Source organism: Oncorhynchus kisutch, linkage group LG27 (assembly GCF_002021735.2).
Source record: "Oncorhynchus kisutch isolate 150728-3 linkage group LG27, Okis_V2, whole genome shotgun sequence".
Lineage (NCBI taxonomy): Eukaryota > Metazoa > Chordata > Actinopteri > Salmoniformes > Salmonidae > Oncorhynchus > Oncorhynchus kisutch.
Genome location: NC_034200.2, coordinates 37,470,642 through 37,489,117, shown reverse-complemented (window position 1 = coordinate 37,489,117; position 18,476 = coordinate 37,470,642). Strand labels below are relative to the sequence as shown.

At 41.6% G+C, this 18,476-nt stretch overlaps 1 protein-coding gene across 1 annotated transcript in view; it reads left to right on the top strand.

The window, feature by feature from the left end:
- The first annotated feature begins 1,395 nt into the window (after nucleotides 1-1,395).
- LOC109872250 (E3 ubiquitin-protein ligase rnf213-alpha) overlaps nucleotides 1,396-18,476 on the top strand; it is a 59,488-nt gene continuing 42,407 nt past the window's right edge. Inside the window, exons 1-13 of the mRNA XM_020463422.2 lie at nucleotides 1,396-1,483; nucleotides 1,973-2,081; nucleotides 8,821-8,966; nucleotides 9,443-10,951; nucleotides 11,041-11,231; nucleotides 11,627-11,791; nucleotides 12,005-12,222; nucleotides 14,351-14,640; nucleotides 16,701-16,963; nucleotides 17,056-17,256; nucleotides 17,444-17,636; nucleotides 17,852-17,907; nucleotides 18,070-18,226. Of these exons, the coding sequence (XP_020319011.2) occupies nucleotides 1,988-2,081; nucleotides 8,821-8,966; nucleotides 9,443-10,951; nucleotides 11,041-11,231; nucleotides 11,627-11,791; nucleotides 12,005-12,222; nucleotides 14,351-14,640; nucleotides 16,701-16,963; nucleotides 17,056-17,256; nucleotides 17,444-17,636; nucleotides 17,852-17,907; nucleotides 18,070-18,226 (3,483 nt within the window). The 5' untranslated portion in view covers nucleotides 1,396-1,483; nucleotides 1,973-1,987. The remainder of the gene's footprint in view (nucleotides 1,484-1,972; nucleotides 2,082-8,820; nucleotides 8,967-9,442; nucleotides 10,952-11,040; nucleotides 11,232-11,626; nucleotides 11,792-12,004; nucleotides 12,223-14,350; nucleotides 14,641-16,700; nucleotides 16,964-17,055; nucleotides 17,257-17,443; nucleotides 17,637-17,851; nucleotides 17,908-18,069; nucleotides 18,227-18,476) is intronic.

Below are 18,476 nucleotides of genomic sequence, written 5' to 3'. Positions count from 1 at the left end.
CCTTACTGATGATGCTTTCTCCAGATGTGGTCTGCGACGACGAGACTGCAGAGGCCTTGTCAACAGCATCGGAACCCCGTGATGCCGGCAACGAATGTTCCATGCCAAACAACTATGGCCTCTAGCGTGTATGTGGTGTGGGACTGTCCTTGTCCTGTTGCTTTTCTCCTGTAACACCCTTTTTAATACATATTCAAGAACCTTAAACACGGTCTGTGGTATTGGGATTGAAATAACTTTGTTTTTGGACATGTATTTCCCATTGTTAGAGCTGTCAGTTGACTATATTGTCAACATAATACATCTTAATACATAATTTGAACACTATTTGGGCATTCCACGTGCTAGTCAGAAGTGGAGTAACTTCCCCATAAGTCCAACATGATTGTGTTAAAGTGCTTTAGAAGTCTGAGCAGTACTTCAACCAGTACTACTTGAGGTGGCTAACAGGTTAGCTTGCTTAACATTGACAATATGGGGAAACTAGCTACATTATCCACAATAAGTTTGTAATTGTAAAAAAAAAACAGACCTTATGGTTCAAAGGTCGGTGGTGAAACTGTCAACTGCCATTTTCTCAGTTTCCAATTTGAAGGTTCGTTAAAGTGAAACTTCCCAGTCGGTCACTCCAAACTGCCATTAATGTAAATGCATCTGAGAAGTTGAATATAATTTTGGTCAGCTTGAACTGAAGGTTTGTAGACAATGACTCCAATATCTACCATATTGAAACTAAATATAACATTTGAATATTCAAATTAATATTGAACTCAATGAAATACATAGTCAATTTGTGCATGACAAATTCAAGGTTATGGAATTCAAATTCAATTTCTGTTGGCACTGAAATCACTCCTATGCAACCGCCTGCCAACCACAACCATGCATCAAATGATGGCTGTCAGTAAATCTGTCAAATAAAATTGGATGGTGCCTTAAAGTAGGCAGAGTCAGTGGTTCCCAACCTGTTCCATTCCTGGCACCACCAAATCACCGACAAAACCTCTTGAAAGCTTTTCGCAGAGTCGCGGAATGTTTTTAGCAGGAAAACTTGGCGATCAAATTTGTTCAATATTAGCAGTGAATATAAGACATTAAAGGCGTATTATTAATAATAATTTGTACTGTGCAACGTAATGTAAAATGTATTTAATACCATTCATTAAACTCCCCAACTGTTATTAATTTTGGAAGAAAAAAAAAAGCGGACGGTCCACAGGTTGAAAACCACTAATTAGGCAAACGTGAAGTTAAATGACAAAACATGTTTATAAGTAGGCCTACCAGCCTATTATTCCACTTTGTCAAAAAATAATGCACCGTGTGGATAATCTATATTTATACAAGGGAAGGAACGTTTCCACCCTTTCTCAGGAAAACGAAAGTTATCAGAATGTACAGTACAACATGTCCATATCTTCGATAGACTTTCAGTATTGACACAGACAGAGATTTGACAGTGTGAAGAAGAGTCGACAAAACGGTAAGACGATGCTTATTGGGTGACAATCGAACAAATTAACATGTAAAACATGTAAAAGGTGAATGTATGTTTCAATATTATTGGGCAAAATATTTAAATTGTTTTGTCGAAATTATGTTAAAGTTGTGGCGCTGCAGGTGTTAACATGACTCGTTGATTACTATCTTGGTGGTAAAACCGATGATCAAAAACAAATCCTTGTTCACAAGTAGTCTAGTTTGGTCAAATCCTCGTTGTCTCGATAGAAAAGTGAGAAACTGTTTTATACAGTTTTGCAGGTCATAGAAATTAATTCCAAATCAGTTACCTCAATATTCATTGTAGGTAGTTTTTCATAGGCTAACTAGAGCGGTAGCCTACTTTGGAAAGCCATGAGCCCAACCATAACTTTCGATGAGGCGTTGGCTAATTGAAAGTGAAAGTATGCTGATCAGGCTGCTGAATCATATGAATGGTTTGTAATGATGGCGTGTTTTTGATTGCAAACAGATCGGCTACATCAAGATGAAGTGTCCTGGCTGTGGTCACCAAGTGGAAAAATCGTCAAAATTTTGCAGTGAATGCGGATTGAGGTTAGCTGCTCAAATTTGCACCACAGGTAATATATATATATATATTTTTAATTACTATTTTCAAGTATGTAATATATGAATGGCGGGGAATAAAGCTATCATATTTGGATGCTTACACTTAGCCCAAGATGTCCATTGCTCGTTAAGGTCCAAGGACTATATGTTATTTTCAGGGGTAGACTGGCTCTGGCAGCCAAATAGAGCACCACAGTATGAGTCATAATACCCACAAAACCTAGCGGTCAAACAGGGAAATGGCTCCAATCATTTTCCACCATTCATTTTTCCCAAGAGGGATTTTAGAAACACCAAACATAAGGGCTGTTTTTCATGAAGGCATACCCTTGTGTGACTATTTGATAAGATGACTTTTATCAATATATTTGCCTGTATTTAGCCCCAACAAATGAAATGCTAATTAGCTGCTTAATGTGGCTATCATAAAGAACTACAAATGCCATGATGATCTGGACTAGACTGTCAAATTGAGGTAAAGGTAAGAATGTCTGGATTAACTATCTAATGTTTGCTAAAAGTAATAATGAAGAAATTGGCTACATTTCTTTACATTTACAATTCTGTGAACTGTCTTGGGATATATTGATAAACGTCACCGTTTACGAAAGAGATTTACATGTTTATCAAAACGTCATGCCAATGTTGGCCTACATGAAACAGAGCCCTTTTAAGTGTTATCAAAATCCAACATGGGGATGGTGTAAAAACGATTGGAACCATTTCGCTGTTTATATGCTCACTGTTTGCGTCTGCATTTTTTTCCTATGACAACTGAGAAACTCGGGGCAGGATCAACTAGGGAATCACTTTAGCACCCACGTGCTGGGGTTGAGGATGGATGGAATGAAAGATTTGGGACAAGTAAATCGGGAAATGTAAACATGTCCAAGTTGTTAAGAATTTAGAACTTGTGTAGTGTATGCCTAGCATTAGACTATGCATTATAACAGGCTAGATTAACTAGATGTTATGCAACTGCACCATTTTTGTAGGCTCAACCTGGACTCAGGGGTAGATGTAACATAGTAAACTTAAAATGGGATGAAATGAAATGATACGTTAAGTTTCATATGGTGTGTATTAATTTACGGCTGTCCATCATCCATTTCATATGATATGTTACAAATTGTGATTCTTGCAATACCTTATGCATTTGCTAAACGTATGATATGTTATGAATTCCCAATTTGTTGTAGCTAACATTAGCTAGGTGGCTAATGCAAAAATTAGCTAAGTGGCTAACATTAGGTAGGTGGCTAACGTTAGCTAAGCAAGGGGTTCGGGTTAGGGGTTCAGGTTATGTTTAGGGGAAGAGTTACCAAACATGCAAAGTAGTTAAAAAGTAGTTCCAAAGTTACTTATTAGCTAAAATGCTAAAGTTGTCCATGATGAGATTCAAACGTGCAACCTTTGGTTTGCTAGACCCTGTAATGTAACCATAGCAAACGTAACATACCATACCAATTTGAGTACTCAGATTTACATTTACTATATTACGTCTAGTCTATGAGACCAGGCTGGTAGGCTAGGTTAATTATTGTTGTTTTATTATACTGAACAAAAATATAAACGCAACATGCAACAATTTCAAAGATTTTACTGAGTTACAGTTCATATAAGTCAATTGAAATAAATTCATTAGGCCCTAATCCATGGATTTCACATAACTGGGAATACAGATATGCATCTGTTGGTCACATACTTTTTTTTTAAAGGTATGGGCGTGGATCAGAAAACCAGTCAGTATCTGGTGTGACCACCATTTGCCTAATGCAGTGCAACATATCTCCTTCGCATAGAGTTGATCAGGCTGTTGCTTGTGGCCTGTGGAATATTGTCCCACTCGGCTTCAATGGCTATGTGAAGTTGCTGGATTTTGGCGGGGAACTGGAACTGTGGTACACGTCGATCCAGAGCATTCCAAACATGCTCAATGTGTGACATGTCTGGTGAGTTTGAAGGCCATGGAAAAACTGGGACATTTTCAGCTTCCAGGAATTGTGTACAGATTCTTGCGACATGGGGCCGTGCCCTACCATGCTGAAACATGAGGCGGTGAATGAATGGCACGACAATGGGCCTCAGGATCTCATCACGGTATCTCTGCATTCAAATTGCCATCGATAAAATGCAATTGTTTTCGTTGTCCGTAGCTTATGCCTGCCCATACCATAAACCCCACTGCCACCATGGGGCACTGTGTTCGCAACGTTAACATCAGCAAACCGTTCGCCCACACAATACGTGGTCTGCAGTTTTGAGGCCGGTTGGACGTACTGCCAAATTCCTTTAGTAAGCATGTGGCATTGTGTTGTGTGAAGAGAGAACTGCACATTTTAGAGTGGCCTTTTATTGTCCCCAGCACAAGGTGCACATGTATATTGATCATGCTGTTTAATCAGCTTCTTGATATGCCACACCTGTCAGGTGCCACACCTGTCAGGTCGGATTATCTTGGTAAGGGAGAAATGTTCACTAACAGATGTACACAAATTTGTGCACAACATTTGAGAGAAATACATTTTTTGTGCGTATGAAACATTTCTGGGATCTTTTATTTCAGCTCATGAAACATGGGTCCAACACTTTACGTGTTGCGATTTATATTTTGTAGAATGTTATTCTATTTAAAATGCTGAATTTAAAATAGCGTACTCCATACAGAAAGGGTTCTCAAAGTGTGGTCCGTACTTCAAGGGATCCAAGGCCAGATTAAAAATATATCAACAAAATAATTGACAAAATATTTTTTACATTTTAATTTCAGAAGTAAATATTACTAACAACATATGATGAAACACATTTTGGCCAAGGTATTCGTGGATTAAATATAAAGGGTTTAATAAAATACGATGTAATATTATTTGTCTACAATGTATGTTCTTAACCCTGGGCAACATGGACCTGGGAGGCTCACAGAGATAATGGTATCCACAGTACTCAGTTCTTAACCCTGGGCAAAACATGGGCCTGGGAGGCTCACAGGCACAACCCAGAGGCACAACGTTGCGAGACTTCCGGGGACACTTGTGAAACAGATCAAGCAGACCAGGGGACGCTTGTGAAACAGACCAAGCAGACCAGGGGACGCTTGTGAAACAGACCAAGCAGACCAGGGGACGCTTGTGAAACAGACCAAGCAGACCAGGGGACGCTTGTGAAACAGACCAAGCAGACCAGGGGAAGCTAGACCAGGGGACGCTTGTGAAACAGACCAAGCAGACCAGGGGACACTAGACCAGGGGACGCTTGTGAAACAGACCAAGCCTTGATTTGGGGTTTGAGAAGTAAATGAGAGATGAGAAACATTATTCCTTAGTTGTTCATTTTCTCAAAATCTTTAAGGTCTTAAGTAGTCGAACATGTTATTACTCCAACCTCATGAAAGTGACAAAATGACACGTTTTAATTTTAGTCAAAAACTAATTTATATCGAGTGCCTTTGATTTGACGGCATGTACAATTTCTCTGCCAAATGACAAAACCTAAAGAATTGCAGGAAATTAGCTTGTAAACTACCTAATTTTCTCTCCAATGCCAAGAGGCGGGGCTTTAAAACGTTCTTTCCCAAATCCCTGAGACATGGTTCATCCGGCTAAGCACTGCAGAAGTCATAGTAAAACTCCTTGTAGGCAATATTTATCTCACTTGAGTTTTGTTCCTATTATGAGAGGGAGTTAATTTCCTATCACAAAAAAAGGGTCCCGGCCCCACAAGTTTGAGCAGGTCCTGTGCCAGAGCAAATCAGTTGGTCAGGCCATGGTCGGGCCCCAGCCTCCTTTAAGGAGATGTAAAAATACAATTCATACAAATGGGTGGGGTTGGAATTCAAATTTTCAATTGTTCTAGAGCATTTAAAACCTGTAATCACATAATACATAACCAGGACCATGTTTCACGTGTTGACGTGGCCTGTTGACGATCACTAGGCTTCCTCATTAACCCTACATTGATCTCTTAACTCCAGCGCCGTGATATTTGTATCATGCATGACCTACTGCATGAAATAGCGAAATACAGTAAGATTTCAATGAAATTCGAATGCTTTTACTAACAACACTCCTCTAAGCTGTTCATATTGATATCTCTTTATAATAGGCTAATGCACATCTTTGTTCGCATTTGCAGACCAAGGCTAGATGAATTCAGACAGTAATTAAATAGATTGGGAAGCATCCAATATATAATTGCCTCTATACATCTTCCTACTTCACAAAATGTTTAAAAAAAATAACAGGGCCGTTTTTACCACATTCTTGCTGACTGTCGAGTCTACTTCCTCTCCCCCTCTGGCGCTCGTTATCACCAGTTTACTTATTATTACACCCAGTATTAGTTCAGTTTGTGTTTCATGTTTATACGCTACTCATGTTTGTTATATTGTACGATGTTCCGTTTATTATTGAACTCAACACCTGCACTTGCTTTCCAACTCCCAGCGGATACATTACAGAATACTGCCTCAACAAAGATTTATTTGAATTTCATAATTTTTTTCTGGTGACGTCGGGTCCAAGGGCCACTATCACAGCACCGGGGATGCCTCAGCTGGCTCGTCAGACTTCCCGTACCTCAGCTGGCTCGTCAGACTTCCCGTACCTCAGCTGGCTCGTCAGACTTCCCGTACCTCAGCTGGCTCGTCAGACTTCCCGTACCTCAGCTGGCTCGTCAGACTCCCCGTACCTCAGCTGGCTCGTCAGACTCCCCGTACCTCAGCTGGCTCGTCAGGCTTCCCGTACCTCAGCTGGCTCGTCAGGCTTCCCGTACCTCAGCTGGCTCGTCAGGCTTCCCGTACCTCAGCTGGCTCGTCAGGCTTCCCGTACCTCAGCAGGCTCCCGCGCCTCAGCCGGCTCGTCAGGTTCTCAGGCCTTGGTTGGCTCGTCAGGCTTCCATTGTCGAAGCTACCGGGAATTCCTCAGCAGGCTCCCGCGCCTCAGCCGACTCAACAGGCTCCCGCGCCTCTGCCGGCTCGAGGCGACCTGCCTGGTCCTCAGGACTGTTCCTCTGGTCGGCGCCCTGCGGCTGGAGACGTGCGTCAGAGAGGGGGTACTGTCACGTCTACTCCCGCTCCCCCTCTCCGCCGGTCGACGTCACCAGTTTAATCATTATTACGCACACCTGCCACCATCGTTACACACACCTGCGCCACATGAGACTCACCTGGACTCTAATCACTTCTATGATTACCTCTCCTATATCTGTCGCTCCTTTTGGTTCTTTCCCCAGGCAGTATTAGTTCAGTTTTATGTTTCATGTTTATACTCTACTCGTGTTTTGTTATATTGTTCGATGTTCCCTTTATTAAACTCACCATCTGCACTCGCTTTCCGACTCCCAGTGTATACGTTACACCGACATGAGCCTTTTATACCTCCCATGTGCATGCCGGCACCACCTTTGACGAGTGTGCGATGTGGATGGGCGTCTATTTTAATAAATCCATATATATATATATATACACACTATATCACAAAGAAACCCATTCTTTAGTTTAGGCAGGTCCTAAGAAACATAAGACTTAATATAAAATAAAAATGGGGAATATTTTGAGTTCAACTATGTTGCTTGTCTGTGCAGCCTAGGCTGCGCCATGGAAATTAAATCAGAAGTTCTTATTTTGTTCATTAAACTGACTATACACACTTACATTCCCCTGCGCTGATCAGTCAACACACCCCTATAGTTATAGTAATATTTAATATAATGTAATACAATCATATAGCGGAATAACAACAGAATAACATCGAAATAACGTGTGTCACCGAATGTGTGGAACCGCTGTCAAAAAAGTGGTATTTGTCACACCATGCGCTTACCAGTTATTTAAATAAATCCATTGAATATACACAATCACAAAGAAATCCGTTATTAATTTGTCCTAAGAAACATTATGGTACTAATAAAATGAACTCTGAGGCCTAGCCGCTTTTCTATGATCAGCAGCAACTAAGCATTGTTTCAGCGCCCCTCGTTGCAGAAGATGATGCATTCTTTTTAAATGTCTAATATCCATTTTGAACGTAGCCAAGGTTACTGATCACCGAGGCACACTGTTGTGTTTAACTAACGCTCCATCCGCTGCTAATTTGAACTGGCGGTAAAAAGAGACGTGACTTCATGATGGATATCATAGATCTCAAACCCTGTCAGTCATAATTACCTGAGTCATATTTAATTTAACAATACAATACAATAATTTTTTTGAGGTAATTTAAACATTAAATGGCCTATACCATACATAAATCAGTGTTATGGTTAAACATATATCTCATTATTATTATAAATTTTTTGGGATGGGCCAGGAGGTAGATAGAGCAGGCCAGGCCCCCTAAGGCCCACCCATAATGCCGGCCATGAGTTTGAGAACCACTGCTGCCAGGAGTATGCATCCCGTATCCTTGGGATGTCCCTACCCTAAACCCTAACCTTAACCCCTACCCTTAACCTTACCCTAAACTTGTTTTTAAATTACTCACAATTGCTGCCATTAAGTCAGAATATCACCTTAACCTTTTTGCATTTCAACTTTAATGGGGTGATGTCCGAATTGGAAGCCCCCAAGGATCCCGTTTCGGCATGCACAGCCATGCAGGAGCTGCTTCTGATCACGTGACCTTACCCAGAAAGGCCCTATGTATACAGCATTGTCCAGGACAAGGAAGCAAATTAGTAAAAGGTCAGAATGGTTTGCATGTCTCTATCACAGGTAGTTAATGTGGATCTAAATGACTTTACCCTCCATGTCAGGTGGGACCACTTCAGAGCATCAAACAGCTGTGGTCCGTGAAGCAGAGCCCCAGACGGAGGCTGCGCCACTGACGTGGGCAGGGAACAAGACCGACGCACCTACGAAACACTCCAGTGAAGAACCAGGGGGCAATGTCAAGAAAAAGGTCCCAAATCTCCACTAGAATATAGAGCATATGCAGAGTCAGGATTGTTTTACATACCGGTAGTTCAAAATTCGGTAACACTTTACTTAAAGCAGACGGGATGGTTGTTTCATTTCCTGTTATGAGCATTCATACGCCTTTTTATAATGTCATCTTATTAATATTCTAATACTCTTCTAATATTTTGTTTTTTTTGTAAACACTTTTTAAATGACTCAACATCTGTCGTTAAAGTCAGAGTATCATTATTATGAGACGATAAGAGATTTACAATTGTATATTTGTTTAAACAGAACCAGTCACACTTTCAATTTGTGCCGTTAGGATGTGACCAGACGTGGGTTTTAAGTCGAGGGAACCCAGTGAAATTAGCATGGAATGGGAACGCTTTAATGGGCAGGGCTTATGAATCAGAAATGCTGATCCTTAATGATTTATGTGTTAAAAGGCCTCATTTTTGTATACATTGTTCATAGAGTGGAGGCTCTTCCAGCGCTATTGAGCTGAGCACTGACACACGTCAAGAGAAAGATGAGTTGTCTGGCAGTAAGAGCTCTACTTCAGCGGTGGATGACCCTCCTGTCAACACCGTCACACCTACTGGCCCTCCTGTCAACACTGCCACACCTACTGGCCCTCCTGTCAACACCGCTACACCTACTGGCCCTCCTGTCAACACTGCCACACCTACTGGCCCTCCTGTGAACACTGCCACACCTACTGGCCCTCCTTTCAACACCGCCACACCTGCTGGCCCTCCTGTCAACACTGCCACACCTACTGGCCCTCCTGTCAACACCGCCACACCTACTGGCCCTCCTGTCAACACTGCCACACCTACTGGCCCTCCTGTCAACACCGCCACACCTACTGGCCCTCCTGTCAACACTGCCACACCTACTGGCCCTCCTGTCAACACCGCTACACCTACTGGCCCTCCTGTCAACACTGCCACACCTACTGGCCCTCCTGTGAACACTGCCACACCTACTGGCCCTCCTGTGAACACTGCCACACCTACTGGCCCTCCTTTCAACACCGCCACACCTGCTGGCCCTCCTGTCAACACTGCCACACCTACTGGCCCTCCTGTCAACACCGCCACACCTACTGGCCCTCCTGTCAACACTGCCACACCTACTGGCCCTCCTGTCAACACCGCCACACCTACTGGCCCTCCTGTCAACACCGCCACACCTACTGGCCCTCCTGTCAACACTGCCACACCTACTGGCCCTCCTGTCAACACCGCCACACCTGCTGGCCCTCCAACCATGCCTATAGCCTCTCCAAACCCATCCCCACACCAGACACTGCCAGAAGACCAGGCCAAGTGTCCATCGAAGGCAAACGTAGGCGCACCAGTGAATGAGCCAAACCAACCTAGTCCTACATCAGTCACACAGGCCTCATCCACACCCGAGACAGATGATCAGAACACAGGAGGACGTGCCTCAGACCCAACTCAACCAGCCAGTAAACTCTTGGATGAGGAAGACCTGAAGGGGACGTCACACGGGTCAACGGAGCCATCAAAAAGCCTTGATGGTGAAGGCAACACAGAGGTTAGAGTTCTGAATGAACTGAAGACCTCTAGTAACCAGACCGACGAGAATATAACAAATGAAGCAAACTCAAAGAAGTGTGTTGACCAATCCCAAGTATCCCTTGGTGATCAGAGGGGTTCTGACCCAACAGGTGAGCTAAACACTAGTCAAACACAATCTACTAGTCCAGCTCCCTCAGTAACACAGGAGGTGCCTGAGAAGACATCTAAGAGAAAAGATCAGAACAGAACAGAACCTGCCTCAGGTCCAAGTCAATCAGTAGGGCAGTTGTCATATAAAGACGTTCTGGTGGGGACCTCTCAGGAGACGGGAGATCTGTCCAGGAGGCAAGGGGTTGGCGACAGTAACTACAGAGACCAGAGCAGGAAAAATGAAGCAAACTCACAGAACTTTGTTTTTGGATCCCACAAGGCAGAGGTAATACATATTTTTATATTCTGTTATTATTCAGCATGTGGAATGAACTGTTTTTGTTGTACTGTAACATTCTTGAACGTAATAATTAGGCTGGTGACAAGCCTCAAGAATCAAGGCAAGCGACTTCCAAGCCAAACAAGGAACCAGAGAATCTGAGTAATATGGGTGGTGGTGATGCATCCATATCATCTACTATTGACACCACAGTTGCAGGGAAAGATCTGCCTCTGAACCAACGTAATGAAGACTGCTTCCAACATCAGCCACTGCCACCTCAGCTGTAAGTTCAGTATAGTGAATCAGTTCCGCCTTATGTTTAAGTGTATGTTTCCTGCTACATTTTAATCTTCACCAACCAGTAGTCCCAGTGCCAATTGTAACATGTTTGCATTTGAAGAATTGTGTCATTTTATGTCTTCTTTGGCCATGGGTTATGCAACATTGGGAAGGACAAGTGCAACTTTCCTGGACCCAGTGTTGGGAGAGAACAACCATCTAAGACTAGTGTAACTATCTTGGACCCAGTATGTTTTGGGTGCCAGAATATCATAACATTTAACAGAAGAAAAAGTTGATCATGTAAATTGAAATAATTTAGTGTTGAATGTTATCATGATCAATTAGATTTTGGAAATGAAATTTAAAAAATTATCTTGTTACTTTTCTTCCAAAAAGGCCACCAAGAACACGACAGGTCCCTAGGAGTGATGACCTCACCATCTATTTCCATGCTGTCATTTCCAAAGACTTCAAACTGAACTCAACTGACCGGATATTCTTAAGATCTGGAAGTCTTTTTGGATCTTGGGACATAGATGGCCCAGAAATGTTTATCACCCGGTATGGTCTTTAATTCAAATAATGTAATTGTGTGTAGAAGGATATTAGTATACCCTGAATACATTACTGAAATACCTCACTGTCATTGATAAAAATTATAACCTTTTTAACTGATAACAATTTCAAGATGGATGTTTAGACTAGTTGTACATTATCTTCATTCAACTTATATCAACATGATATTTAGTCAAATATTTTCTGTTGTTTACACAGAGATTTGGGGAAAGATAGAGTCCTTGTGGCAGGACGAATGGTGATTCCCGACAGGAGTAAGATTGAAATTCGCTCCATACCCTATAAATATTTTGTTTATAGTAAGTGGAATGGGAAGCACTATGATCACGGTACATATGAGGACATCTACCAGACAAACTCCAGGTATATTGTCAACCGGTGCCTGTTCATCAATCAAGATCTTTTGACACATGAAGGTACAGTTGAGTGTAATTCCAAATACTGCACTTGCAATTCCAACACATTTTGTTGAGATAAGGTTAGACCAGGGGTGGGCAACTGCCGGCCTGCGGCCCCTTTTGAAGTCCCTTGGATACATATCCTAAACTTATTTGGGGGGAAATTCAGTCGGGGTCTCAATTTACTGTTGCAAGTGAAAATAGTAGAATACACAAGGTGCAATTTTGAAATGTGGTTGTGTATCAGCAGTTTTTCTCTTATGGCAGTCACTGATAGTCAGTCAATTAGCCAATGTCAGCAAAAACAAATGTCTTGCTAAGTTAGTTTAGCGGCCATCTATCATGGTTGAATTGATTTAGTGGCAAAATGAGTAGAATTGCATGAAATTTGTTAGAAAATTGCCAAATCTGTTATTTTCTACATTGTAGAATAATAGTGAAGACATCAAAACTATGAAATAACACATATCGGATCATGTAGTAACCAAAAAAGTGTTCAAAGTAGCCACCCTTTGCCTTGATGACAGCTTTGCACACTCTTGGCATTCTCTCAACCAGCTTCATGAGATAGTCACCTGGAATGCATTTCAATTAACAGTTGTGCCTTGTTAAAAGTTCATTTGTGGAATTTCTTTCCTCAATGCGTTTGAGCAAATCTGTTGAGAAAAGGTAGGGTAGAAACACAGAAGATAGTCCTATTTGGTAAAATACCAAGTCCATATTATGGCAAGAACAGCTCAATAGTTTTTTTATGTAACCTTTATTTTTACTAGGCAAGTCAGTTAAGAAGAAATTCTTATTTACAATGACGGCCTAACCCGGACGACGCTGGTCCAATTGTACGCCGCCCTATGGGACTCCCAATCTCGGCCGGTTGTGATACAGCCTGGAATCGAACCAGGGTCGTTAGTGACAACTCTAACACTGAGATGCAGTGCCTTAGAACGCCTCGCCACTCGGGATCAAAGAGAAACGACCGTCCATCATTTGTTTTATGACATGAATGTCAGTCAATCCTGAGAATTCATGTGCAGTCGCTCTCATGAGGCCTGCCACAGGAACTGCACCTCAGATTGCAGCCCAAATAAATGCTTCACAGAGTTCAAGTAACAGACACACCTCAACATCAACTGTTCAGAGGAGGCTGCTTGAATCAGGCCTTTATGGTCGATTTGCTACAATGAAACCACTACTAGAGGACACCAATAGGAAGATACTTTCTTGGGCCAAGAAACACGAGCAATGGACATTAGATCGGTGGAAATTTGTCCTTTGGTCTGATGAGTCCAAATGTGAGATTTTTGTTTCCAACACGTGTGGTTCCCACCGTGAAGCATGGGTAGGAGGTGTGGAGTGGAGTGCTTTGCTGGTGACACTGTGTGATTTATTTAGAATTCAAGGCACACTTTTAACCAGCATGGCTACCACAGCATTCTGCAGCGATACACCATCCCATCTGGTTTGTGCTTAGTGGGACTATTATTTGTTTTTCAACAGGACAATGACCTAACACACCTCCAGGCAGTGTAAGAGATATTTGACCAAGAAGGAGAGTGATGGAGTGCTGCATCAAATGACCTGGCCTCCACAATCACCCAACCTCAACCCAATTGAGATGGTTTGGGGTGAGATCAACAGCAGAGTGAAGGAAAAGCAGCCAACATGTGCTCAGCATATGTGGGAACTTCTTCAAGACTGTTGGAAAAGTATTCCTCATGAAGCTGGTTGAGAGAATGCAAAGCTGTCATCAAGGCAAAGTGTGGCTATTTTGAAGAATCTAAAATATATTTTGATTTTGTTAACTTTTTTGGTTACTACATGATTCGATATGTGTTATTTCATAGTTTTGATGTCTTCACTATTATTCTACAATGTAGAAAATAGTTTAAAAAAAAAAAAATATATATATATATATATATATATAATGATAAAGAAAAACCCTTGAATTAGTAGGTGTGTCCAATCTTTTGACTGGTTCTGGTAAATAAATAAAGGTGACATTCTGTACTGTCGCCTCATATATAAAACATTTGGCCTCATATCCAAAATGCTGGAATATAGAGCCAAATGTCATCTTTTTAGCTAGTGTCCAAATAAAATATGTTGGAGTATATTTTAACAAAACTGTGATATTCTTTCTCTTAAGGGGAATGGCACCAGTATGACGATGTCATATATCCACAACCAAAACAAGACGTTTTGTCACGTGTTACAAACTTGTTTCAGTGGGATAACATCAATAGCAACTTAGTAAAGGGAAGACAGCTGGCTGGAAAGGTGATGTTGGAAGGCATATTTGATCTTCTGAGAACCTGGACTGAAGTGAATGTGAGGAGTTTCTTTTCCCAGCTTCAGCAATTCTTCACCACATACAGCTATCCCTGTGTCTATGACGGTGGAAAGACACCATGGCAATTATCGTTTGGAGAAGAACAGGTATATTTAAATTGGACATCGATAGAATGCTGCATTGCATGTATAGTGCTTATAGAAAGTCTATACTCCCTGAACTTTTTCCACATTTTGTTGCGTTACAAAGTGGGATTGAAATAGATTGAATTGTATTTTTTTTATTGATCTACACAAAATACTTGATAATGTCAAAGTGAAAATAACATTTTACATATTAATTTAACTACACAGTATCTGGTGTGAGCCCTATTTGCCTCGTGCAGCGTGACATCTCCTTTGCATAGAGTTGATCAGGCTGTTGATTGTGGCCTGTGGAATGTTGCCCCACTCCTCTTCAATGTATGTGCAAAGTTGCTGGATATTGGCGGGACCTGGAACACGCTGTCGTACACATAAATCCAGAGCATCCCAAACATGCTCAATGGGGGACATGTCTGGTGAGTATGGAAGAACGGGGACATTTTCAGCTTCGAGGAATTGGGTCCAGATCCTTGTGACATGGGGCTGTGCATTATCATGCTGAAACATGAGGCGATGGCGGTATCTCTGCATCGAAATGGCCATCGATAAAATGCAATTGTGTTCGTTGCCCGTTGCTTATGCCCTTAACATAACCCCACCGCCACTTTGTTCACAACAGCCTTATGCCTGCCCTTAACATAACCCCACCGCCACTCTGTTCACAACAGCCTTATGCCTGCCCTTAACATAACCCCACCGCCACTCTGTTCACAACAGCCTTATGCCTGCCCTTAACATAACCCCACCGCCACTTTGTTCACCAAACCGTTGAAATCGGGAAGAGCACACTTCTCCAGCGTTGAAGGGCAGCATTTGTCCACTGAAGTCGGTTATGACACCAAACTGCAGTTACGTCAAGACCCTGGTGAGGACAAAGAGTATGCAGATGAGCTTCGCTGAGACCGTTTCTGGCAGTTTGTGCAGAAATTTCTTTATTTGTGCAACATCAACATGAACTCCACTCTGGTGGACATTCCTGAAGTCAGCATGCCAATTGCATGCTCCCAAAACTTAAGACATCTTGTGGCGTTGTTCTGTGACATTGTGTTGTGACACAACTGCACATTTTATAGTGGCCTTTTATTGTCCCCAGCACAAGGTGCACCTGTGTAATGGTCATGCTGTTTAATCAGCTTCTTGATATGCCACACCTGTCAGGTGGATGGATAATCTTGGCAAAGGAGAAATGCTCACTAACAGAGATGTAACCAAATTTGTGCCATTTTTGGGGGGGGGGTTGATAAACAAGATTTTTGAGCATATGGAATATTTCCAGGATAATTTATTTCAGCTCATGAAAAATGGGACCAACACTTTACATTTTTGTTCAGTGTAGAGCATAGAGCGTTGGACTAGTAACCGGAAGGTTGCAAGTTCAAATCCCCTAGCTGACAAGGTACAAATCTGTCGTTCTGCCCCTGAACAAGCAGTTAACCCCCTGTGTTCCTAGGCTGTCATTGAAAATAAGAATTTGTTCTTAACTGACTTGCCTAGTTAAATAAAGGTAAAATAAATAAAATGTAAATCTGCTTGAAAATGTAATGCAATTGACTTGAAAATTGCTGGCTAGCCACAATCCCCAACACCTTGACAAAGCAATACAGGTGTGAGACTTAGCTAATAAGGTGTTTCTAACGTGTTGACTTGGGGGGGGAAGAATACTTATCTAATCAAGGTATATTAGTGTTTTATTTTCATTAATTCTTTGAAAGATGTAAGAATTTTTCTTCCAGTTTGAAATTACAAAGTGTTTTGTGTAGATCGTTAACTGAAATAATTAAGTCAATTTGAATCGGGGGGGGCCTAGTAGACTTTCTATAGGCATTGTAGATATACATGTAATTGAATTAATGAAACCGCCCAGGACTTTAAATCTATAGTTGTCATATTCGTGTGTACAGTCAACAAAATGAAACATGCGTACGCACACACAAACACAAAATAGTTTCCCCGTTGTAAAATGTAAGTCTGTCTTTAAAAAAAATGTGAGGCCATAGAAAGTAATTATGTTTCAACTGCGAAGTAATATGTTGAGGGATTTCTATTTTCACTTATTCCCTCAGGTGAGAAAACTCATGAAAGACTTCATGGAGGAGAACCTAGATCCTCAGTCCCAAAAGAGCAGAGAAAAGCATGAGGTTTTCCTTTCAGACCCACTGAAAGCAGGAATTATTATCCTGATTGTGTACAACAAGTACCGATTAAAAGAGGACAACGGAAGTCAACTCTCTCATCTTTGTCAGCTGCTCTGCCTGCCAAAAAAGCCAAGAGATGATTTCCTTGCTTACTGGACAGATTTCACCCAAGGCCTACCCAAGCATATTAGGTATATGTTCATTGTCTTTTAGTCAGTTAACCTTGAAATCCGGAGGTTATTATGAATGTCAAGCTAATATGTGGTTATTTGTATACATATAGTGTTGCAGAGGAAGTTAAGTCGCTATGCAACGTTGCAAGAGAGGGGAGTGTTGTGAGCTGGATCTTGGTCATCCCTCTCCTGCATCTGCTTCGAGGGGACAGCAAGCCCTTTGAGCCCATTCCACCCACCATGGATCCACCATTTGCCACCTGGGCAGGGCTTAAAGAGATCCGAACAAAAGACTCCTACAGAGAAACAAGGTATGAATCTGTGAAATGTCGACTGAGATTGGTTCCAAAGCTGGAGTTTAAATGGAGCTTAAAACTACAACAGTTTTTTTGATAAGCTGCATTTCAAACTTGTATCAGAAAACCATTTCCTTCCCACTGTAGAATATTTTATTGGTCGTGCTTAATATCTTAATGAGACTCTTGACTGTGAATCCAGGGGCCTGATGAAGGTCATGACAGAACACAAACACCTGGTGGAGGTGGATCATCTACTTGTGCGCTCCTGGATGTGTCTGCTACAGTTGGAAAACTTGATGAGCTTTATATCAGCCATCCATGTGGGTGTCTTGGACACTCTTCAGCAACTCCAGTTCAGTCTCAAGTCTGTAACGTCTTACTACACCTATGGGGTATGTGTCCTTGGTTGAAAATTTATTTTTTGCAACAGTGAGGCAAAAATTATGATGTTATGGACTGAGATTGAATTCTGGATGCAGTCCATAACTTTGTGAGTTCATAGTCTGCTTTGATTGAGAATTGCAGCATGTAATCATAACAAGGTAGTACAATGTCCAGGATTTAGTGGCGATATACTGTACTAAACAACGATATGTCATTTATCTAGCAACCAGTGAAAGCGATTTTGTCATATCTTATTGAAATTACTGGACAACACTTCAGGTAAAGAAATGATATTTTTACTATGTTATATCTAGAGAAAATATCCAACACCGCCATATCCTTAAAAATATTGTATTATAAATCATTTGAGCTTCATGCAGTTACAGAACATCCTGTAGTGTTCCTTGACCCTCACAAGTTATTTGTTGTTGTTATTATCAGTGATAACAGATATGGAGAATGTTGCTTGAAAACAGCTGTGAGTGTTCTGGGGACAATCTGTAAAGATACTGCTGATTCAGACCGCTGTGAGCTTCCACTGGACTGCCTGCATCTGGTCAGTCTGATTGCAGAAACTGCCGGAAGCTCTCATCCACAGGTACGCCCTATGTGAATGGAAAGTATTTTGCTTTCTGAATAACAAATAAAATTGTATTGGTCACATACACGTGTTTAGCAGATGTTATTACGGGTGTAGCTGAATGCTTGTGCTTATAGCACCCGACGGTGCAGTAATATCTAACAGTTTCACAACGTATACCCGAAAATACACGTAAATCTAAGTAAGGAATGGATTAAGAATATATACACACATATATCAGAGCAGCATTGGACTAAGATACAGTGAC